The sequence below is a fragment of the Sturnus vulgaris genome, chromosome 16 (assembly GCF_052056855.1).
Source record: "Sturnus vulgaris isolate bStuVul1 chromosome 16, bStuVul1.hap1, whole genome shotgun sequence".
NCBI classification, from domain to species: Eukaryota; Metazoa; Chordata; class Aves; order Passeriformes; family Sturnidae; genus Sturnus; species Sturnus vulgaris.
In genome coordinates this window covers 12,270,659-12,294,665 of record NC_142258.1, presented here as the reverse complement: position 1 = coordinate 12,294,665, position 24,007 = coordinate 12,270,659, and the positions used below count along the sequence as shown (strand labels likewise).

Here is a 24,007-nt window from a genome sequence, read left to right as displayed (position 1 = left end):
TTAGCTTGTGTTAGTTAGCTCACATATTCAAAACAAACAAGAAAAATAATGAATCGAAACAGAATGTACCCAGTACTGCAGAGTGAAGTGTGAATGCTCACATGAACATTGTTTAACAGCTTATAAATACAGGGAAATGTCTAATTATGCAATCATGATAAATCTGATTGTTTTGAAAATGGCTTCTGATAGTAACTGTTGTCATGTATGTGCCAGAATTGATCGGGAAATTATTTCTAATCAGTAGATCTGTACAGAATTTGATCTCTATGTGTTTAGTACTTAAAAATCTGAACTGATAAAGAGTAGTTGGCTAGTCATGTTACTTAAGCTGCTCCCAAAATAGCACCTTCCTTTTTGGGTAGAGTTAGGTTTGCAGCTGTTGTCTCTATCTGTTGTCTCTGAAGAAAATTTTAACATTAAGTGTTGCTGACGTCAATTTTTTTCTTTTTTTTACAGCTGATGTGGGCTTTGCCCCTGACAGAAGTTATTTGGTTCTAGCTCTGAGTTTGGAAGAAGTTGGTATATAGATTTTCCCCTAACTTTCAATTGATGTGTTTAGCTTTAGTGGGAGTAATACTATCACTTAAACCATGTTGTCGTCTCAAGGAGTTTTGCTACATCCCTATGGAGTGCCAATGATTCTGCCGGCAGCACCATACTTCGCTGGACTTGTTCAGGTAATGCAAGGCCGCTTCCAACAAGCAACTTAACTCTAGTGCACTTAGAGCAATAATTGGAATTTTTATGGTTGAGAAAGCAAACACTTTTAATACAGGCAAAAGCTCTCGTGTAGTCAGTGAGAAGACAGTAGGAAATCAAAAAGATGGATCACCCTAATCTGTGTATTGACATCTCTCATGGCTGAATAAATGGTGTAGTTGAGCTATATTTGCTTGTATTGATTTGTCTGCTGTTTAACATTCATGCCTTTGCTTCACGAGGTTGACCACAGGGCAGAGGATTTGCTATCCATTCTAGGTTTCTGAGAGAGTCAGCATTCCCACGGCAGGTCAGAAGACAAAGTAACTTACCATGATGTGTTTAGGTTAAGTGTTTTAGCACAGCAAATAGGAATAGTGTTAAATATGCAATAATTCATATGTTATGCGTCACACGGAATGAGAAAAGGATTGTGGTTTTGTGTGAATAGAAATATACCTGCAAAGAGTATTTATACACATCCTCTTAATTCCTTTGAGCCCTCAAAGTGTAAGATCTTGCTGCAGGGCAAGAGTTCTGTATATTTAGGAGTCAACTGGCAGCTACCGGATTGTTGTTGTTGTTGTTTGCTTTTGCTATTATTTTATTTTTATCAAAAAGTGGTGCTACTGAAGTTTCCTCTGTTAGACTCGTGATTCTGAATAGATGGTGTAGATGCTAATTAAGCAATAAGTATCCTGTTGTTTACGGTATTAGAGGACATTAGGAAAAGTCAACATTTCTAAACTCTGATAGAATTGTTCCATCTAAGTGGCAGTTGTTGGATATTGTGCAGTGACAGGGTCAAGTCACAGGTGTGTTAGGGCATTGCTGTGCTGGGGATGAGTCAAATTACCTGTGAGGGAGAGGGAAACTCATTGTGCTCCTTTACTCCAACACTGCTGACACAGAGGGGCAATCACAGCATCAGACAGGTGGTTTCCATATAGGTCCCTTCAGTAACAGAAGACTGTGGGTTGTGTTCTTCACTTCAGGCTTAATATCAGACACATAAGTCTAAAATAGAAATATAGCATTGCACAGTGGCCATTATCAGGTATTGGGAATCTGTGTCTTGTGGGACATGCAAGCTGAGGCTGTTTTTTATGCAGTGAGACACATCCAGCAGGCCTTCACATCCATTAGAATTTGGGGGTGAAGGTCGGGCGCTGGAGCTCAGTCAGACCCTCTGCCGTCCTGTCCAATAAATAATTACAAGCAAATCGTGCCTTTCACTCTATGCTGATTGATGTTGAAATTGCTTTTGAAAGTTCTCATAAGTTCCTGTTATAGATTAAGTGCCGGTGTAGGAAAAATAACTGCACCCAACTGAAATGGGTGAATGTAATCAGGTTTAATGGACTCGAGAGCTTGTTGGGAATTAAATAACTATTGATTTGTTGGAAAGTTGCTGTCATTACAAAATGCCACTCTGGACGCATTATCCAAGCAGACAGATTAGAAGAAAGGGCCCTTTGAAAATTTGGGATGCCTTATTTCAATCTTTTTTCCTCTTCATTCTTTCCTTAGAAAGATATATCCAGGTTACTCCTTTAGCATAGATCTAAAATAGTCAGGCAGTAAGAACTGCTGAAATACAAAATAGGTATTAGAGACGTAGTTCTTTGTATGAATACTCCTCTAGTCTCTTGTCTTCTCTCTCCTCGATGTCAAACCTGAAAATGGCATTTTGGAAACCAATCACTCATTTGAGTTATCGTCCTAAGGAGTGAATTACAGCATTACATGGTTTGAGCAATTTGTCCCCCAAGATTTTATCTGCACTTACAGTATCTCTGGTCAGCTTATGACACCAGAATGCTTATTGTTTTTCTCTTAAAGTAAATCTAAGTATCTAAAATAAATAATGCAAAGGACATTTGATAGGAATATTTATATTATCCTCTTCTAAGCAGTAATTACACAACATTTCGAACTTTAATGGAAATTTTCTTCAAAAATTTCCCTTGATAAACTGATTATGTAAATGCTTTTTTCTAGGTTGCAGGTTGAGAACCACAACCCTGAACTATTTTTGAATATGAGGCAGTTTTAACATTTTATAGGCTTATAAGATGCCAGTTTATTTATTTGCATGGATTTCTACAGAAAGTAGATGTAGCTCTGATCAGGGATTCCCCGTGATTTCCAACTGGCTTTATTCAAAGGCTGTGTATGAAAGCAGCAGAGCATTGCCTAGAGATTTGGGGACTGTTTTGGGAGGGGTTTTTTTTGTGTTTTGTGTTGCATAGTTGAGCAAGACAGATATCTGTGGAGCAAGGTTTGTCTTCAGAGGTCCTGCACCTTCAAGCACTGTTTATTATTTGACCTAATGCTGTGGATGAGCAGCTGCTCCAGCCTCTCCTAAATTCATCAGTAAGCCCTGCCCTGCATCCTTTGCTTGCTTCTGTCACACCCTCTTGTTAGGGAGCAGTGGAATGTGTGAAAAACAAAAAAAGGGGTTGGACACTGTGGGTACATCTCTGGACATGCCTTACATGAGCAGTCATCTGCATTTTCCTAATTGCATGTATTCTGTTAAGGAGACTTTTATTCCTTTTACTGAGATGAAGTGTTTGAGTGAGATGATGGAAAGTGAAATGCTTTTGTTCTTGGAGAGACACAAGGTCCAGGGTTACAGAGATGTTGATGTGTATCAAATTACATTAAATATACAGGCAAACTTATTTTCCAGTAAATAAATATACCTTAAGCTTACTAGAATTATGGCCTATGACTTAGTAAGGCGTTTTTAAATGAGAAAATATCTTTGCTTCTTCCTTCCTTCTCCTGGGTAAAACTATTTGAGGAGAAAAAAAGAAAACACATGCAAGTAGAAATAATGCATAAATAGCTTTATGCCCCCAGTGTGTGGGGAGATATTTCTGCATTGGCACCAAGGCCCAGTGGTGGCTCCAGGGGCTGTCACAGCTCTGCTGCCACGAGGACCAGGCAGGGGCTGCAGTGCAGCCCCTCTGTGCTGGGGGCAGCATGGCCCTCCTTGTGCCAAAACTGTCCTGCTGCTTCTCCTGGCAAGGGGCAGGAAACAAATGCCATCTAGGATGAGGTGTCAGTCCAGTCAGAGGTTTGTCCCCTGGCCTTGGTCCCCACCACAGTGCAGTCATTTGATTCCCAAGGGGAGCCCCTGTCTCCGGATAGGAGAGCAGTCAGGAGGGTGTGGGGTGGCAAAAGTCCTTGGCCAGGGGTGTGCTCTCCAGCATCTTAGCAGTTCTTAGAATAAATGTGGAACCACGCTCCAGTCATCATTAAATTATGAAGTTTGTTTTAAGGCTGCACTGTCTCCCAATTCAGAGAATACTGTTATTTTGTTAGATAACATCTGAGAGGTCATATCAGCCCCATCTTTCATGGCTCTGGATGTTAGAGGTATATAAAATGTTTGCAGTTGCTCTGGTTGCATAGAATGCTAGATTTATGATGATAAATTTTGAAAACATGCATGCAATAGATGACATTTTAATAATGGATGGTAAATTATTTATTATATGGCTGGATTAGGTAGCTCCATTTCCATTTTGCAGACAAAGAGGAGTTCATTGGCATTATTATAAAAGTTATTGAAGTTGAAATTGTTTAGACTTGTCAGTAAACTACTGCAAAGCTCTGGAAAGAGAGGCAGTTCTATTTAATAGAAAATGTGGACCTTTTATATAAAAGATTATAAAGATGAGATTATTTATGAATATGGCCAGTATTTTTTAAAATATATTTTTGTTTAACCTGAAAGAACCTGAAAAGTTCTAAGAGTTCCGAGGGTTTAAACTTGTGTTAATTGTTAAAAAAATGTTGAAAACTAAGCCAAAACCTTCTTATTCTCTGCTTTTATTTGCTTACTTATTTATGTAGTTATGGAAAAATAGAAAATAGGCTGGTGATTAACTATTTCAATATATTAGGAATTACTGTACTTTTAAGTACATCATTCTTAAGCTTAGACTGTTCTGAAGATTTTTTTTTTCTTCTATGTATCTGATTTTCCATAACTGGTTAACCAGTGTGTTTGACTGACAACTGAAAAAGTGGTAATCTGGAGACTGTTCCATTTTATTTTAGGGCTGAGAGAATTGCCTAGAATATGCTGTGAAAAGTAGTGGTGCAGACTTCATCACGGTGCCATCACTTTACCCATCTGGAAAATCCTTGTTTTAGTGCCGTGTTGGAAGTGCTAGCAGTGGGTACATTCTGCATACTTGGAGGTGTTAGTGTGTTAGGCTACCTGCAAAGTCACTCTTGCACTCTGGCAATCCAGTCTTGGGAATGCTATGGATTTGTTGTGTCACCTTACATGAAAAAAGCTTCTGTAATTTGGTAGGTTTTATTTGAATAATACATTGGAAATAGCGATGAGGACAGGTTTGAGTTCTTCCAGTGTTGCCTGCAGTGGTGTATGGTTTCTTCTGTTGGTTTTAGATTATGATCTAGTTGAAAGCAGAGCATAATTTCTGTTTACATTGGCTGAATTGCCTCTTTGAAATGCAGTAAGTAGATGATTTAGCTTAAATGCAGATTTATTCTGGCTTGATTGTGTTGTTCTGTTTTTCCTGTTACTAGTGGTGCACTCCCAGCTCTTTGTGAGTGGAGGATGAATATGTTTTCTATTGCAATCACTTTTCATCTCAGTGTGCATCTTGTCTCAGCTTTGAGAGGCCATATCTAACATTTCTTCTCTCAGTCTGAGAGTTGCAAAGTTCTTCTCCCTTTTGTATCAAAAGTTTTAGCACATGTGAAGTTGTGGTGTTAGTGATGGATAGAGTCTGTATTGCTTTGATAGGTGAAAATTGTTGTAAACAATGTTTAAATGTCTGGAAATTATAGAATTGTTTCTTGGAAAAGACCTTTCGGATTTTCAAGTCTGACTGTTAACCCAGCACTGCCAAGTCCAACATTAATCCGTGTCCTTAAGTGCCACATCTACGCTTAATTTTTAATTTACCCTTTTTAAATACCTCCAGGGATGATGATTCAACCATTTCACTGGGCAGCCTGTTCCAATGCTTGACAACCCCTTTGTAACATCCAATTTAAATCTCCCCTGGTACAGCTTGAAGCCATTTCCTCTTGTTCTGTTGCTTGGGAGCAGAGCCCGACCCTCACTTGGCTACAACCTTTTGCCAGCAAGTTACAGAGGAGGAGAAGGTTCCCCCTGAGCCTCCTCTCTCCAGGCTGAGCCCCTGCTGCTCCAGCCCCTTCCCCAGCTCTGTTCCCTGCCCTGGACTCGCTCCAGCCCCTCGGTGTCCCTCTTGTTGTGAGGAGCCCAAAAGTGGCCCCAGGGCTCACTCACTGCCCTGCTCCTGCTGGCCACACCGTGGCTGATACAAGCCAGCTGTCATGGCCACGTGCTGGATCGTGTTCAGCACACCATGGCCTTTCCTGCTGCAAGTGCTTCTGGTGGCCAAAGGGCAGCAGCTGGCCTTGGTGGCCAAAGAGGACCTGGGCTCCTATGGCCGCTGCTCCTGGCCCAGCCAGCCTGGCCAGGGCCCTGTGCAGAGCCTTCCTGCCCTCCAGCAGGTCCTCAGTGCCAGCCCCAGCCTTCCCGAGGGGTGTTCAGTCCCCTTGTCCAGAGCATGGATCCAGAGGCTGAACAGAGCCCCTTGGCTGCTGAGCCCTGGGCAGTCCTGCAGGTGACCTGTCCCAGCTGGAGCCACTCCCACTGGCCACCCTCTGGCCATGGCCATCACCCACATTTTCACACTGACAACACTGCACCCATCCCAGCCACGGCCAGCCAGTTCCCAGGACACTTGTGTGGGAATTGATGTCAGGCAGACACATCCACAGCCTCTCCCTTGTGCACTGAGCAGGTGGCCTTGGCAGGAGATCAGGTCAGCCAAGCAGGACCTGCCTTTTTAAAGCCATGGCAGCCAGGCCTGCTGGCTTTGTTGTCCTCTATGTGCCTTTGATGGCACTCAAGATGATCTCCATACAACTTTGGATTCAATTGTTTTAACTTTTAATCCATGGACCAAGCAGTGTAGTCAGGAAGCACTGTCAGTGAAACCTGTCAGCTGCTCAAGAGGCTGCAGACAGCTTGAAAGTATTTAATTATTGCTATTGCAATAATTTACATTCTTTTAACTTGCCTTTATTTCTTGCTAATAAGTGCAGATATCAAATACCTGGTGTGTGAACCTGCAGGAGCAGGAGGGAGGGTAATGACGTGGAATGTTTTGCCATTGACCAAAAAGACAATTGTAACAAGGAGAATAGCTTATCTAAGTAGTTTTACTTCAGGTAAGAAACAAGTGGTTATTCTGCCCTGCCACCTGCAAATTTTTTCTCACTGGCCTTTGTTTTGGAAATCAATGGGTGACATAATTCCAGTGGCTAAGGCAATGCTGTGTTACCTCTTTCACCTCTTCTGTCAGCTCAGTCAATGCTGTGTTTCAGTCAGGGCTTTTTTCATCTGCCAGATTTCATCTGGCACTCAACAAGCAGATTTGTTTTTTCCTTTTCCACTTTTGCCTGTGATATTGGTATTAGTGAATTTTAGACATGATGATTTTATAATTATGGTCACTAGCTTGTGTGTTGGATGATACACTCCAATGGAGTGTTTAGTATGGCAAAAACTGGGTAAATGCAGACCTTTCTGACTGCAGGGGTTTTTAAGGGGAATAAATATAAGAATATTCGTGTTGGTGAGAAAAAAATAATTTCTAGACATGAAATAGCTTTCATTAGGGTAAGTTCTATTTAATTTTTTCATCCCCAAAGTAAGACAAAGATTTTAAGATTTGGATTCTCTGTAAAAGCAGATTGTTTAATTTGGCTCCTCCAGCTAGAAAGCAGCAAGCTGATACTGCTGTTTCTAAGGATCTGGAATTTCAGCTGATTTTTTTTTTCTCTTTTCTGACTCATGCATAATCATCAGTAATAAAACTTCTGATGGCCAGATTATGACAGGAGATCCAACTTTGAAGTTCTTTTGCTTTCAGTAGAGTGATTCACAACTGATATAAAAATATGCTTGTACATCTAAATATAGAACAGTCATTTTAATGAAGTTTGCTTGAATATTTCACCTATTTACCCTTTGATAAGTTATCTTGTGTTCCATGAGCTAATGTTAGAAACCCAGTTCAAATACATCTTTTGGCCTGTCTGCTTGCTTGCTTTTTTTAACTGAGGTGTGCAGGTAACTGTTTGCTCAGACCTGGTTTCAAAGAGGGTGTTGTAAAAACATATGAAATGTCTATTTCAGTAGATCAGGTTGTGCAAAAAATATGGTGAGGATGTAATTATTTCAAGTATAATTACTTTCACCTGAACCAATTGGGAATTGCATTTAACTCCTCTATTACTGCCTAAGAGTTGTGGAACCACACCTGGCAAAGATCTGACAGATTTTTTTTTTTCTTTTTTTTCTTTTTGTGGGAGTTGTTTAGTATAGTGACAGGCCATGAACACTCTAAATATATAATTGGAAATTAATCCAGGTAAATTTTCTGTGTCAGACTTTTTCTCTGTGTTTCACAAGACTCAGGTTATTGTGGATTAGGGTAAATTCTGATCTCCTGATTCCTTTTCTTTCTCTAGGGGAGAGCTGCATGAGCTAGACAGCTTAGAAAATGACTTAATCTTCCAATTCTGATATGTTTAATAAATTAGTAAAGAATGTAATTTCTTTTTTAAATCTACATATTGTTTTGTTGCTGACTGAGCTGAGAAAAAAAATAGGTGTCTTGCCTGTATATTCAGGAGTCAGAATGGTTCATGTTCTCATTTTATTTGAGGCCTTTAGATAAAACATGGTGCATTTCAAGGAATGTTACTCATCAAGGAAAAGCTATTCAGACTTTGATAAGTATCCTTCTGTAAAATCAACTTCTTAAGATAAAGCTAAAAGTACTCAAAACTGTGAACTGATCTGAACTATGCTGCTTTTTATTGGTTTTGTTTTTAATTCTGAGGGAATAAAATTATTATTTAATGCTTATTATCTCAAGGCTTTTTCATCTCACAGAGCTGGAAGTAGATTTTTGTTATGTCTCTGTCCTCACTTTGCCATATTATTGTAAAGCATCTAGTGCCCTCCTGTTTGCTCATTCGTAGCATTTAAAAGTCATGGAGGAGCACATGGCAGGTTGTTCATATATTGGTTTATTATGATAAATGCCTGTGACACTTAGCTTTCTCTGTAGCATTTTAATATATAGCAGATTCAGTACAATGCACCTCCAGATATCTTTAGACATGTAAGCTTCAAAACATCCAACCCAGGCAAAAGAGTGCTGCCAAAATGCAAATCCAAGGGTTTCTCTGTGAATTGCCAGCAGCTGTGCAGGTACACATCAGCTGTCTTTATTTTCACTGACAGTGGTGCTGAATATGAGCATGTTTCAAACACTTGGAGAATAAATCGTATTGACACTTGAAACCAAGAAAGAGGAAAAAGGTAATTTCCAAACATTTTACTTCCATTCTAGAGAAAGCCTTACTATTATTTTGAAACAGAACCTAAACATAGGTGAGTACTCCAAAGTGAATAATAAGAATAGGTTTACAAAAAACCAGGCTTTTTAAAAGCTGTAGTTGGTTAAAAGCAAGATGACATTTAGTTGAAAAATAAAAGGTGACTAGAGGTGAGGGAAAACACATCTTGCTGCATTTGTGAATGATCCCAGAGATAATAATACAGAATGAATCATTCTTTCTTTCCTGCTTGCCTCAGTGTGGTGCTGACTGGAGTGAATTAGCAGACCTGAGAAGTCCTTTGCTACTCCCTGGAGAGCTTTGCTCTGTCAGGGCAGCTCAGGGCATCCAGCTCAGCTGGACAGAGTCTGCACAGTGGGACCTGCTTCAGATACATGAGAGCGAGTTTGGAGGTGTTTGCCCTCTGTGCAGAATGGTTCCTTATTCTCTAAGTGTTGCAGATGTATTTTATGTGTACAAGATATGTGTTGGTGTTATTTTTAAGAGATTTGGTTAGTGCTTGACCACCTTCTTCATTTTTGTATTTTGTATCAGATCTTGCTTATGCAAAAAGATTTTAGAGATTTTATTTTTGAGAAATACAGAACAGCTTTTTAAAATTAAATAAACTCACTTTGGCTAGAATTTCTTTCTCTTTGACTTGGAATTGTGCTGGAAAATTGTATATGAATAAATTTTTTAAGTTAATTTACATCTTTCTAACAGTTGAGGGTACAGAGAGAAAGTAAACCTCTACAACTGTATTTCAATGCTCAGTTAGAATGAAAATATTTTCACTTCAGTTACTAAAAAAGTAAAACAATCCTCAAAAAATGAAAACTGTTTAGAACCATCAAAAACCACCAGAATGGAAGAACATTCTGACTGTTTGTATACAAAAACCAGGAAAGACAAATTCTTAAGAAAGCCATTAGGACTGTTGACAGAATCTCAACAAAATTTGATTCTGCAGAGGCTGAGCCATACTTGAAAAGGCCTAATCCCCTCAGTAGCTTGAATAATTTCTATTTTGTTTTGCATTTGTAGCAACTAATTACTACAGAGTGGTTTTTAAGTTTGTGGTACCTGTGAAGTGTGTGTGTCCAGGTCCATGCCATAGAGAGCATGGTTTCACTGTTGGATCTTCATTCCAAGCAAGGTTCCCTTCACAAGTGCAGCAATCTTTCCTACCCTGTCCTGAGACAGAAGCAGCAGAATGAGCAATCTAACGAGTTCAGTTGTGACAAGTCACGCAAGGGTCTGCTCTGAGGTGAACATGGGAAACACAGCACCAGCTTTCCTCTCACTGGGGGAAAGGAAATGCAATTGGAGCAGCCCCTCCTTCTGGAACACAGGAATAAATTACACTTTGGATTATTACTTTTTTAAAAAATCTTACATCTAGATGCTGAGCGGTTTAGGGGGAGGGAGATTTTTTTGTGGTTTTTTTGTTTTGTTTTTTTGCCTTATGTTTAAAACCAGAAAAAAAAGCAAACTTGTAGTCCTGAAACTGTCTTAAACTATCTATGACCGAGTCTTTAAAAAAATCTTGTCTTTTATGTTCTCTTTGTCATCTCTTTTCATTCAAAACTTAAATATCTGTCTCACTTTTGCTACCCAAATACAAGAGGATTTAAGGCCAGCTGAAACACAGCAGCTCGGGTTAGGCACAGTTCTTAAAAGACCAGCCAGTCTTTGGCAAATTGTTCTTCCTCCTTAATGTTCCTCTATCAACTCAGTTCTGATGTTTCCCATTCATTTTTAAAAAGTGTGTGCAGAAATGACTCAGAGTAGTTCCAAGTCGGTTTACTCATTCAGAATCTTAAATGAAAAACGAAGGCAAGCATTGTATGTCAGGATTTACTTCTGAATTCTTCTAAAGGTTACCTGAAGTTGTTGATGTCCAAAGAAATCTTTAAAAACTGATCATTCTGTGAGAAAAGGAACAAATGGATGGGTTTCATTCCAGCACTGATGAGTGTGTCTGGGAAAGCGTCCTCACTGGCTCCTGGGCTGACTTATTTTGTAGAGAGAAGTTGTTGAAACCCACTGGAACCTTGTGAAGGCTGCAGTTAGAGGAAATGAAATCCATCCATGGCAGGATTCTCTGAGCACCATGTTTAACTGGCATACTGTGCAGGGGCTTTTTACTGCAAGGATGAATGTTTTTATTTTTACACCTTCCTCCATGAAGGAGCAGTTAAAATCAGGCATAGGGAAATGTGACAGATGTTCGTGCACAATTTCCCATCTGAAAATGCTTTCCACTGGCCAAGACGATTGTTAGGCACAATTAAGCCCAGTATATACATCCTGTGCTGTAAGCCAAGGATGCTGAGGATGTTCCCAACAGGAGAACACAGGTTTGGAAAGAAGGAACTTGATATGAACTTTGATCCGTGGCAGGTTTTTGAGTGTCACTGTGTGAAAAACAAAGGAGACCTGACTGACAGCTCAGAGTCTGTGCCCCCACACACTGCATGTGTCCTTAAGATACAGCTATACTATATGCAGCTCGAGATTTAGGAGACACTTTCAATCCATGAGCACATTTATTATGCATTTCAAGGATGCTAGCACTTGAAATCTGATTTTTGAGAGGCTTTTGGTGTAATGTTGCAAACTGACTTTAAAAGCTTGTGATATTACGCCTTGTAATGTTCCACGTTCAGTCTAATTGTCATTGTAATCAGCTTTATGATGGCAAATCTTCATGATGACTTCAGGGATATATTTTTTGCATGTTATGTTTGGAATGTGAGTTACTTTTTGATTTCAGAGGTATGGTGGTAGTGAAGGGAGGAAGGCACTGCAGACTTCTCAAGTCATGTATGAAATGTTTATGCAGAGAGTGGAATTTGTTGTTTCCAGTGATGCGATAGCATCTACTGTAGAAAAAGACACTGAGAACCAAAAGCTCTTATATTTTGTGATTTGTATTGTAATTGAACCCATTAGAGGTGGCCATTCTGGAAAAGCATGCTTTGCTGGCAGAAAATTGCAGTGATTGACTATTTTTGTTGTATCAGAATATTATACAGACATTGTGAACGTGTGTTGACCTAAAAATGTCAGTGGGTGTTTCATATCAGTCTCCTTTTTTTTTTTTCTTTTTTGCTTTTCTAGGGTGGGGAGGGATGACACAAAAATGCAAGATAGACATTGCTTTTCTGTTCTGTAATGCCTGGCTTTTAATAATGTAAAAAACTCAGTCATAAGTCTGTAAATAGACTCTCTAAGTTCTGGGCAGACAGTAAGTCTTTTCACTGAAATATGAAATAGAATTCTAAACCAAACCTCTTTGTTATTCCACTCTTATTTTCCTGTAATAAGACACAAATCTACAGAGGGTGTTTCCCTGTCCCTCTGGCCTTAGTTCTCCATATAATGTTTTTGTTAACTTCCTGTTTAGATGGATATAAATTGGGTTTAATATCTCACATGATTTTTAGCCATGGCAGCGATAGGGTGAGACTTGGGACAAGTCTCATGTGCAGGTGATGAGACACAGTTATGTGCATTTCGTAGGGCAAAAAAGTGAGACTCCACTCATTTTCTGGAAAACATGATTTGTTCCTGTGGGAGAGTATTTCTTTAATACCTCTTTGTTAGTCCACTGGAACTGATGGAGTTCTGAGGAGTGCCTGGAACCTCGCTTGACACAACATATGGTCTTTATATGTGTCTAAAAATTATTCAGTGCGTGGTAGCTTGTGGTGGCAATGTGTTTATCTCTGGTGCTCGTCCTCAAGGAGCATTGTCTTGTTTAAGTGGCTGTGAAATGTACTTTTTATGCGCTGTTCTGCGGTCATCTTGAGGTTGGAATAATCCTGGCTTAAGGTGTCTGGCTGCAAATTCGTCATTTGCATTATTATTGGTTGATTCTTGCAGAACAAAGCTTTTTTTTTTTTTTTTTTTTTAACATAAAGTGCTTTGTCTAGAAGAATAATAGCAAAATGCTGAGCAAGGTATTTTTATTCTCTGGGTTCCAATAAGAAATGAGAGATCAAGGAGGGCAAAGGTGGTGCTTTAAGTCTTATTTAGCATGGGAGAGATTATTTCAAAATATTAATAAATGTGTAGCATTGCACTCCTGGATAGGAGGGATGAGAATTTCTGGTTTACATTTTCACTTTGTTAGCTGAGTGCTTTGTAGAGATTTTCCTCTCCTGAGTTCTATATACTAAGATCAGATACCTGAAATACTTAAAAGTAGTTCTAGGTCAGAGCCAGACTGTGAAATTATTTAAACTCATATTTCAGACCTTTGTTTGTTTTTTGAGCACTGATTTTCTGACACAGGAAAATTATGTCTAATGCTTCATTTCCTCAATACCATTCTGAAGACTATTGTAATGCATATTTTCCTCCATGTTTGGCACTTTTGGTATTCTCTGTACCTTTACTATTTCTCACCATGTCTTTTAGAAATATATATTTTTAATGTAATTTAAAACACTTCTCTGTTACTAAATGCCATAACCTTTTCTAATATTATTAATTAAAATTATATTCTGGTCACCATTCTTCCATTTCTTTTCAAACATATATGATCTGACATCCTCATCACAAAAATAGAGGGTGAGTCAGGAATCAGACACCTTCAGAAACAGATCCCAGATGTATTTTTAAGGAACACCGTGTGCTAGCAAGCATTTCAAGTCTTTCTGGAATTATTTCTTGAGCATGATGGCTGTTAGCTGCTGAGGTGGGTCTCAAAGGTACTGCCTAAGTGGTGTCTGTTTTACTCCCTGACCTAATGATTGAAGCTAAGGAATTAATTTGGCTCTGAATATACTGATACTCTTGCATTGTCAATATTTGTTAGGGTTACCTCTTTGTTCTTCCATGTCCTTACAGAATTCTGCTTCAGCACTGTGTTTCTTTGGAGAGGAGGATACAAGTTTTAAATTAAGAAAGATTTTTTTGTTTGTTTGTTTTTATTTGCTAAATAGCAGTTGTGATTCAAGAATACAATCAAGTGGTTAATGTTAATTACCTTCACATCCTTTGGGGAAAAACCTGTGTACATACTTTGTGACTTTGTTTAATAGTTAGCTTTCGTGCTCTAACAGGACAGGAGAGTTGATTATATATTACCCACTGCAGAAATAGAAAAATCAAATTGAACTTGATATGGTTCTTTCTCTTTCTCTGTCTCAGGGCAGGACACTTTGTTAAAAATTGATTCCACACTCTGGTGAAATCCATTTCTCTAATGTAACAAAACCTGAAGGGTTTATTATTATTGTTATTATTGTTATTATTATTATTATTTCACTTCCAGAATTAGAAAGTGAGTGTATACATTTATACAAGGAAATTTTCTTGCTGTGAAGGAGGATTTCCAGTTCATGGATTCAAAGATGTTCAAGCCAGGAAGGATCATTATGCTAATTCAGCCTGTCTTCTTGAATGTACATGCTATAGAACTTGGAGGCTGGCTTAAAGCAGACCTTTTGGAAGGTATTTAATCTTGTTTTAAACATCCAAGTAATTTCGGTTCCCTCAGTTTCACTGCTGCCCTACTGAACTGTTTGCATGTTTAATTACCCTTGCAGTTTGGACATTACAGGGCTCTGTTTTTCTTTAATTTTGCTCCTGGTCACTGTTTCCTGCTGTGTTTTCTGTCTGCGAGATTAAAAATGCAAAATATTCTCAAACAAATGAGGAAGCTCTCGAAGGGTGCCACCTCCTAGAAGAGATATATATCCAAGACACAGAGGAAACAGGGGAGGAAGAAACCTTGTGGAATCACATAATCTCCTTTTCTGCCTGAAAGCAAGATCAACTTTGCCTGCATCATTCCTGAGAGACATTTGCTGAGCCCATTCTGGAACGACAGGGACTCTGCAGCCTCTGCAGGCATTTTACACTTGCACTGGGGGGTTTCTTCTCCCCAGTGCCCGAGTTAAAAATCTTTTCTTGTGTAATTTAACCTCCCTCTGTTTTATGGCGAGTGGGCATACAAAATGCATTATTTCCACCCTTTGCCTCGTGGGCCATTATCTACCTGAAGATCGTGATGTCAACCTCAGCCTTCTCTCCTTGTAGTAGTGCAATCCTCATTCCTTCAGTCTTCCCTTCTGGAGTTTGTCTTGGCCACCTACAGTTGTGAGCCATTATGGGTAAGACTCTTAGATCTGCAGAATTATTTAGGTATCTAATCTCTTTCCTTGAGAACATGTATGAAGCATAACTCTGCTTCAGATACCTGAAATTGAAGTAGGAGGAAATAACATTTTGCTAGTAGATACAGATGTATGATGGGAGGAGAGGTGAGAGTTAACAGTAAGTCATGAGACACAGAGCACTGTGAAGGATGAGTTTATTTTGCTGTTATTAAAAATTTCATTTCAGGATAATCCCTCTGAGACTTAACACGTTATTTTAAGAAAAGCTTCCTAGAGCAGCAGTAAACAAGACACAGTACAGTAGGTTCAAGCGATTCGTAAATGTTTGGATTTTTTTTTTAAACATCCCATTTATTGAGTCTGTTTCTAATACAGTGCTGAAAGAAACAGCAATCATGTTGCCTGTGTGTTTGCAAAGAGTGACATTTGTAAAGTAATCTATTTAAATAATCAGCACTCTGAAGCCTTGTCTGCTGTTTTTGGCTGTCAAATTTTGTGAAGTAGGAGGAAAAACGCTTAAAGCACAGGCTAGCTCTTTAGTGATTTTTGCATATCCCTTCTTCAGCAGCTCAGCTGAGGCTTAATTTAGAGGTGCTGCTGGATGTGTGACAGTGTTTGTGTGCATGGCTTTGGCAAAGCATCCCGTGCCTCTGGATGTCCCAACAACAGGAGCATCCCATGCTTCCATCGGGGTTGGTTTGTTTCCATCAGGCTCACAATGCCCACAAGTGCAGAAATGGAAGAGCAAACCTCGTTTTGCTCCATGGCCTTTCCAGGAACACAGGGCAGGGTTCAATTCTTGAGGTCACAGGTAGGGTGCTCAGTCACCCCCTGTCTGAGGGGACACTGGTACTGAAATCACAGCAGAAAGGCACAGATTTGAATACAAGACAAATGTGGTCTCCTGTCTAACCTCAGCACTGTGGGGAGTGAGCATGGTGCTTTATTGGTAGGGATAACTGGTTATATTAAAGGCAAAACATCAAAAAAAAAGCACATGGGCGACCCTTGTGTTACCTGACCTTAATTTTCCCCTGATAATCATCACTGTACTTACAGAATTATTGTCTTAAATATACACTTTCTCCTTTTTTGAATGTGTGAACCTAGGGGAAAAAGCAAACTATGAACGCACCAATTCTTCAGTTCTTTTAAAGCCACAGTGCTGTAAAGTTTCATGCTACAAATTGTAATTAATCCATATTTCATTTGACAGCCTCCAGTAAAGAAGCATTTTGACATGTGTTTAGCAATATTCCTGTTCAAGGAGGCACTGAAATTACAGTGAAGCACATGCTGAAGTGCTTTCCTGAATTAGGATCCTAGCACTCAGTAGATACAATCATATTTTCTCAAGTTTTCCCCTAGTGTTAATACTGATGATAGGATCTGAAATACTGAAGCATGAATCAAAAATAGTCTGTGATCAGGAAAAGGCAGGTAAGAGATCATGGAAAAGAGAGATGGAGAAATACAAGGTAAAGTGAAATAAATGAGCCTAGAAAAGTGGGATTTACAAGTTTTTCTTTGTATTGCTTTGTGTAAAGTGACTCAAAAACACCCATATGTGCAACATTTCTGCTTTGAGAAACCTTCTTGCCCTGAAAAAGAACCTTGCTTTTTTCCTTATTTATTCACAGGAGTGTTAATGTGTTGAGGTGTGTGCAGCAGAAATAACCCTGTGAGCAAGTCAGGGTTAGGGAGAGATGGAAAAGTGGAACCTCACAGCACTTCTTGAGGGCCTCCAGGTGACCATTGCCAAGCCTTGTTCTTGGGGAATTCACTGAGTAATTTCAGAGGATGAGAGCTCTCTCCCTTCTGTCCATCACTGGGGAGAGCTTGGAAAGGGTCCAGTGTGCTGAGAAATGTATCAAGATGAGAGCATCTTTTGACTCCCTCCCAGATGCAAAATACAGATACTGGAGCATCTTTTAAAGAAAATTTTGCAGAGTTACTTAATAATTCTCCATTTATATCATGAGAGAACAGAGTGGACTGTAACAGTAAGGCTATGATTTCTTCTGCTTTGAGTTCATAATGATAAACAAGATTTTAGTAGATTAAAACTATAATATTATCACATAAATGGCTGTAATCTGAAGAAGGGTAGATTTACATTAGATTTCAGGAAGGAATTGTTCCCTGGCAGGGTGGGCAGGCCCTGGCACAGGGTGCCCAGAGAAGCTGTGGCTGCCCCTGGATCCCTGGCAGTGTCCAAGGCCAGGCTGGAAGGGCTTGGAGCAGCCTGGGATAATGAAAGGTGTCCATGGCTGGGGGTGGATTGAGATGGGCTTTAAGGTCCCTCCCAACACAAGCAGTCTGGGATTATATCTATATCATCTTTCTGCAGTTTCTTTTTCTCCCTGTGCTTTACCATCCTCCCCTGTGCTGTGGTTTATGCATCACTGCCTGCATAAATAGGATGTGATCCTTGTAATATGGACAAAATCATGAGTAGAAGGCTGGAAACTGCTTTCAGTTGGCTTAATGTATTTATATTTTGTCTCATGCATGTATGGAAAGATGCCTGTGCATTTAATTATATGAGAAAATGTCTGTCCAGAGCACATGAGTAGAGCCCTGTTTCTCTTGGAGCCTAATGTGGATCATGTATTTTCATTTAATGAAAGATATCACAGCTGATTTCATCCTTTAGGGGACAGATTTTGAACTGTTTGCATAATAATTAAATTAAAATACTCTAGTGATGTTTTGTGGAAGGATCACATTTTGTGATAAGGACTTGCACGTAGTTTTAAATTCTGTGGATAGTGGGAAAGCAGGAGTGTTTTTTCAAAGTTTCTATCTAAATTAATAAGCTATTTTGTAAATTACAAAATCTGCTTGTAAAGAGAATAGAATATTTGATGACTGAAGATTATAGTAAAATATCTCAGTAAGGTAGAATTGACAGTTACTTTAAGACTAGCAAAGATTTGGTAGGTGCTTAAAAATTACCAAAATGCTCTTTATTTCAGATGGTGTAGGAATGCTCTTTTTTTATTTGCCGTGTTTGCCATCAGTGGGATGTGCTTAAATCACATTCTGTACTCACTGAAGCTTGGCTGAAGAATGTCAGTCAATAGTTACAAAGCTGTCAAACAGTTTTCCCCAAGTTGAATTTACACAGGCACCTCAAGAAGAAATTAATGAAGTCTTGTTTCACTGCACACGTGTAGCCATTTTTAATAAACTTTTTGGGATTTGAAGTACTTTCTGTGCAGTTGCATTTGTTTCTGGATTACAAAATGTAGAAAAGCTTCGCCAGCCTTGGCAGAATGAGGGGAATTGCAGTTTACAATTTTTTGTGGCAAACATTCACTCTAGGTCGGTGATATGTGAATTTACTCGCTTATTTATTATAGCAGTGATAGATTATTCTCACTTCTACTTAAATTTGACAAGCTGCGCAGTGCTAAACCCTGCTAAAATGGTGCAAAGACCCAATTACATAAACTACAAAGGCATGCAAGAGTAAGCAAAGAAAAAAACATATAAAAGGATTAAAGATCAAAAATAGAATGATTCCAGTGAAACTGCATTAGGAGACATCAGGCAGGAAAACATGAAAGAATTAGAGTATGAAGAACAAAGCTTTATAAAGCTTCTGAAAACTGGCAAACATACTTTTAAAATTACTTCTGTTAACTCTTTATATTAGAAGGAAAATTATTTATTGAGAAAGGACATATTTTTTGGTGTTGTAATTGTGTTCTTCATGAGTTTTCTTTATGGAGTTTGAGTTTTACCTGCAGAGTAGTTGTAGCTGGATTTAACCAAGGATTTTAAAAGTACATTGCGTTTTAAATTTTAAATAATATGCTGTGGAAGATTTAAGGATAATCTACCCTTTTATTCCTTCTGTGACTTTAAACACCACCTTTCCATCTAATCTTTATTTTCTTATACAGTAGAGGTGGTGTTGCACTGTCTTGAGAGGGCTGAAAAATGGTGGCAAAGTCAGCAATGACCAAGGCATTTGGCCCTTGCTTTTTCTCTTACAAATGACTATTGTGTAGAATTCATTTTCTTTGCTCAGGGAACTCAGAGAATGGATAAATGAAAAATAGCCCTTGCAGGAATAAGACTTAATTCATTGCAATTCCCCCACGTTCCCTGGAAGAACTAGACAAAGTATAGACTCTCAAAGTCTGTATTTCCCACAAACGAGGTTTCTGCTGTGGTTAAGAGAACCAGTTCAGTTATTAATTCAGGTCCCAGTAGGTCCTGAATGTCTTTTAACATCTAATTGACAATAGTAAGAGGCCTTTCTTTAGGTAAGTCTTCAAAATGCTGCACAGCTTTAGTATAAATTGACACTCACCATATATTTTTGGTCAGCACTGAACCCCATTCCTGTAGCAATTCATCTGAACTTTTTCTGGTTTCACTTTCTGCCTCCTGGCCCAGTTTGGAAAGGGGTGAGAAGAGTTGTGATGTCTTTTTTTTTTTTTTTCCTCCTCTTTTTTTTTTTTTTTTTTTTTTTTTTTTTTTTTAATGGTTATTATTATTACTATTTCTGTGGCAGCAATGCCTCCTGGTTGAGGTGCTGTGTAGACAGTCCCTGTCTGTGCTCTGGGGTTGTTCTCCATGTAGCTCTTGCAGGCTGGTTGAAGCCTGGGAGGGATACAAAGCAAGACAGATGGTTTCCCACAGACTTCCCCTCTAGCTCTTTCATCTTTCATCTAACTATTAATTCATCTGTTTGGATGGATACATTCACGCATGGAACCCAGATGAATAATAATGAGATTTTTAATAACTCCCTACATTTGCATTCCTTGTAACTCTTTACATGGTTCTAGCTGATTAAAATGAATCATTTACATAATTAACATATGGTTATAGTGTTGGCTTTAATATGCTGATTATCTCAGTACTTTTGTCTAGAGTCAATTGGATTCAAACTGTAACAATTGTTTGAAGTGAGAATAGTTTATTCCTGTGAGGGTTGGTGAATATTTGCCATGGGGCCTGATTAGAAATAGCACAACTGTCCAAGAAATTCTTTAATGTAAAGCATGTATTAAAAAATAAAAATAAAAGAGAAAAATGTCATCTACATCTTTTGTGTTTAGGTCAGGTTTTACAAATAGCTTTGTGTGCTTAAAGAGACTTCTGTCATTAGTTCCTTGGTGAGATACTAACATAATGCCAGGCATAGTCCTGAGAATGAATCAAGACAAACAATACAGATCTAATTGTTTCTTATTTGTAAAGACTTTTTTTTTCCTTTTCTTTAAATGAGCTTTAAAAATGTTTTTTGTTTACATTGAGGTAGAATTAGGAATTTTTTTATTAGACAAAAGATATGTTTTAGTGTTTTTTTTATTCACTAGCTTACTCTACTCTTAAGATTAAAAGAGGAACAGTTTTCATATCTGTTCTTTTGCTTGTTTTCTCCCAGTACAGATTTATAGGGTGTCACACTGAAGCAATTGTACTTTAAGAATTGGTGGAATACTTTCTAATCATTTTCTCACTATTGGTGGCTGCTTGAAAAGAGAAAATAATTGTCAGTTTTTGTGGTTAGGTAGCTAACACTTGTGTCAATGAAGGCTTTTTGAATGTTCATGAATATTTGAAGCAAATTTGTGTTAATTGCACTACTGTTGTCCACAATTAGTCTGTGGTAGACATGATTAATTGTAAAGAGCCCTGACATTTATGCATAAAAGGCTTGAGGTCAAACAGAAATGGATAAAAATGGTTGCTGCAGCATTGGCAGATGGAATGCTAATGTATTTTAACTCATACTGAGAATAATGATATTTCTTCATCGATAGCAAATAATTGTTTTAGAACTGTGAAATATTCTTCTTTCCTTTGCTTTTCTACCTCTGTTTAACTTGGTTCCATCCCACCAGTGTTTATTTTTGCAGTGTGGTTTTTAACTGGCTCGGGTGCTGTGTTGGGAGCTGCTTTACAGGAAGGTCCCCATGGACTCTCTGCTCCCAGGAAAGGTGCAGTGCAGTGATGTCCTGATGAGAACCGTGCATGTGCTGGGAAGGAACTCTCCTGAATCCCTGCTGGAATAGAGAGTCCAACAGAAAGTGAACTCGCAGCGCTCAAAGGACACGAGCACCATTTCAATGTTTGTCATGAGTGAGTAGGGAATGAGCCAGCAGGCAGGATCTCAGTGGTTTAATCCCTACCCAAACAGCAAACAGGCCGTGCTCAAGGTGTTATGAGGGTGACCCACCACTGTCTGAGCCCTTCCCACCGCGGAAAGCAGGTGTGGGGTGTGGCATCCAGAGCAGCGCCCTGCAGCGCTCCCGGTGGGTAGGGCTGCCGTGTCCTGAAGGGCTGCTGAGCCCTGGAGCCTGTTAGAAATCAGGATCTCCTGATGGATGTCCCTCTTGGAAAAGCTGGAGCGTGGCTGGGGCAGTGGCACCACGTCCAGCTCGGGCTGGCTGTCCCCGTGGAGCACAGCAGTCAATAAATGTCTGTACCTGCAGCACAGGGAGGCTCCTTCCAGCTCCTCAGGGTTTGGCACTTGACTGATAAGTTTGCTTTGTTAAAATTGACATTAATCTGTCTAATTCTTTATAAGCTATTGATGGACTCATTAGCCCGGTGAAATTCTGCTGGTTTGGATCCTCAGTGAATGGAGCCCTTCGTATAAAAACTTTCCAATAAATTGCCAATATTGAAAATACTCTCTTAAGCAAACAGAAATCTCTGCCCTCATTTTCAGCATTGTAATAAGTTGCTGATTGTTCTGCATTCACTGATGTAGCATCCAGTGAAAATAGCCTAAACCTTCCAATATCCTTTGTAAGTTTTTATTTTTTTGTGTAAAATTTTACTGAAAGATATGGAATGTTCTGCTACTTAATAATTCCCATTTGAAGTACAAGGAAATTACGTTTCCAATCTGTCCTCAAACAAAATTTTCTTTACATGAAACCACCATAACCTGTTAAAAGTATTTATTTTTCTCTTTTATTTTTTTTGTGATAGACTACATTTTTATTTATTTACAATTTGTGCTAGTTGACCATTTGTAATTTCTTTTCATCATGTCTTCAAAAGTTAGAGGAAGCAAAATGAAAGTAAAGTGGTAGACTGGAAATGTATGATGATATTCAGTGAATAATTTTTGATGTCAGTTGAGAAATAACTAGAAATGCTCCTAAAAATGCTGATCTTAAACAGATGTTTCAAACTGAGGTCCTGACAACAGTGTCAAAAGTTCCGTGGAATCACCTAAGCTTTTTGGGTAACAATTGTGTGGTGATTGGTCGTGATGGTGCCTAAGAAATGTTGATGGTTCATCATGGTCTTTGCTAAATAGTCTGGGACATGGTGCTCGATGGAAATCCCCTGAAGGGTGATATTTTCTGCAGTAGCTCAGCCTGCTGAATTTCCACTGCAACATGTTTGCATCTGACCAAAAATCAGGTAGCGAATGTTTGCACGCAATGGAGCCTTACATAACTCTTGCATAATTGCCTTCATAATTTTTTTAACAAAGAAAAAAAAAAATCTCCTTTTCATCACAAAAAGACGACCTGTTAGTTGTTTGAGTCGATTTTTTCGAATCTAAAAAAAAAAAAAAAAAAAAAAAAAAAAAAAGCAAACAAACCACCTAAATGAGAGAAATCATTTGCATTTGTAACCTAGAGGACGTGGTTATCTAGAAGGACTAAACCCAGTGAAATATTGTGTTTTTCCATCGAGTGTTTTCTGAATGGCCTGGTGACGTTTGGCTATGCAGTCTCATCTCAGGTAGGGTGTTCTCTCCAGGCAGAATGTGTGGTGCTCATCTCCAGCTCCCCTGCCATCAATGCTGGGCTGCAGACAGGAGATGGCCAAAAGAGAATGCCTGGGCAAACCTTAATCTTTAATAAGGTGCAGAGCTAGTCTATAACTGTCAGGGAATGACAGAAGAGCAGCGCTTTCAGCTTGCCTGCTCAGAATAGAAAATGGGGTCCTCTGACAGGCAAGAAAGGCTACTTTATTCTTTATTGGGTTTGGGGCTATTATTGTGGCTGTGTTATTTAGTTATTTGACATTTGTGAGTTGTTGGGGCAAAAGGAAGTTCACTTATTAATGGGAAAACAAAATTTTAAATGGATTTTTTTATGCTGAACTCACATTGAAACCTCGTATTCCAGCACTCAGAAATTAAGCCATACCTGATGCTAAATGAGTGCTATTTGTAATTAGGAAATACGAGGAATATATAGGAATATTACAACATAGAGGAATCCTTTAGTGCAGTCATCAAGATGCTTATACACAAATATGTGACATTTAAATTGAGGAATATCAGAGACTTCATGAGAGATATATTTTTGGAAAGATTTAGGTTTGCTTTTAGAGTAATGAAATTAAGATTTCTTAGAGTTTTTTGTCTGCAGGCTCAGAAATTTTATGTTTATGAAGTTCATAATGGACTTACATATTAGTAAATTTAGATAAAATATTGCTCTAGAGACATGAGAATATACACTGTTGGAGTGTAGGGCGTCATGCAGTGGTGTGCTAGACATAATATACTGCTAAATTGCAATTTCAGACTTCAAAAATTTTGTACAACAAAGACATTTCCTCCTTTATTCATTTGCTTTGAGTTCTTAGGTCTCTGTGCAAGATAATTGTGTAGGCGTGCTAAATTCTTTACCTTTAAAATAGTGTTGCTTTAAATGTTTTCATTTTGTCTCTTAAAGATATCATTCAGATAAAATAAAGCTGCCAGTGGTGGTGATTAGTGGCGTTTATGTGATGTGACC

General features: G+C 38.8%; 1 protein-coding gene across 49 annotated transcripts in view; it reads left to right on the top strand.

Moving 5' to 3' along the window:
* RBFOX1 (RNA binding fox-1 homolog 1) overlaps positions 1 to 24,007 on the top strand; it is a 1,116,721-nt gene that overhangs the window by 879,138 nt on the left and 213,576 nt on the right. For 6 of the 49 annotated variants that reach the window (XM_088174522.1, XM_088174511.1, XM_088174514.1 and 3 more), the window contains one exon: positions 460 to 680. The exons of 42 other annotated variants lie outside the window; for them this stretch is intronic. In XM_088174522.1, coding sequence (XP_088030648.1) covers positions 594 to 680 — 87 coding nt within the window. In that variant the 5' untranslated portion in view covers positions 460 to 593. Of the gene's footprint in view, positions 1 to 459; positions 681 to 24,007 lie in introns of those variants that run through there. One more of the 49 variants, XM_088174502.1, reaches the window with a different exon arrangement.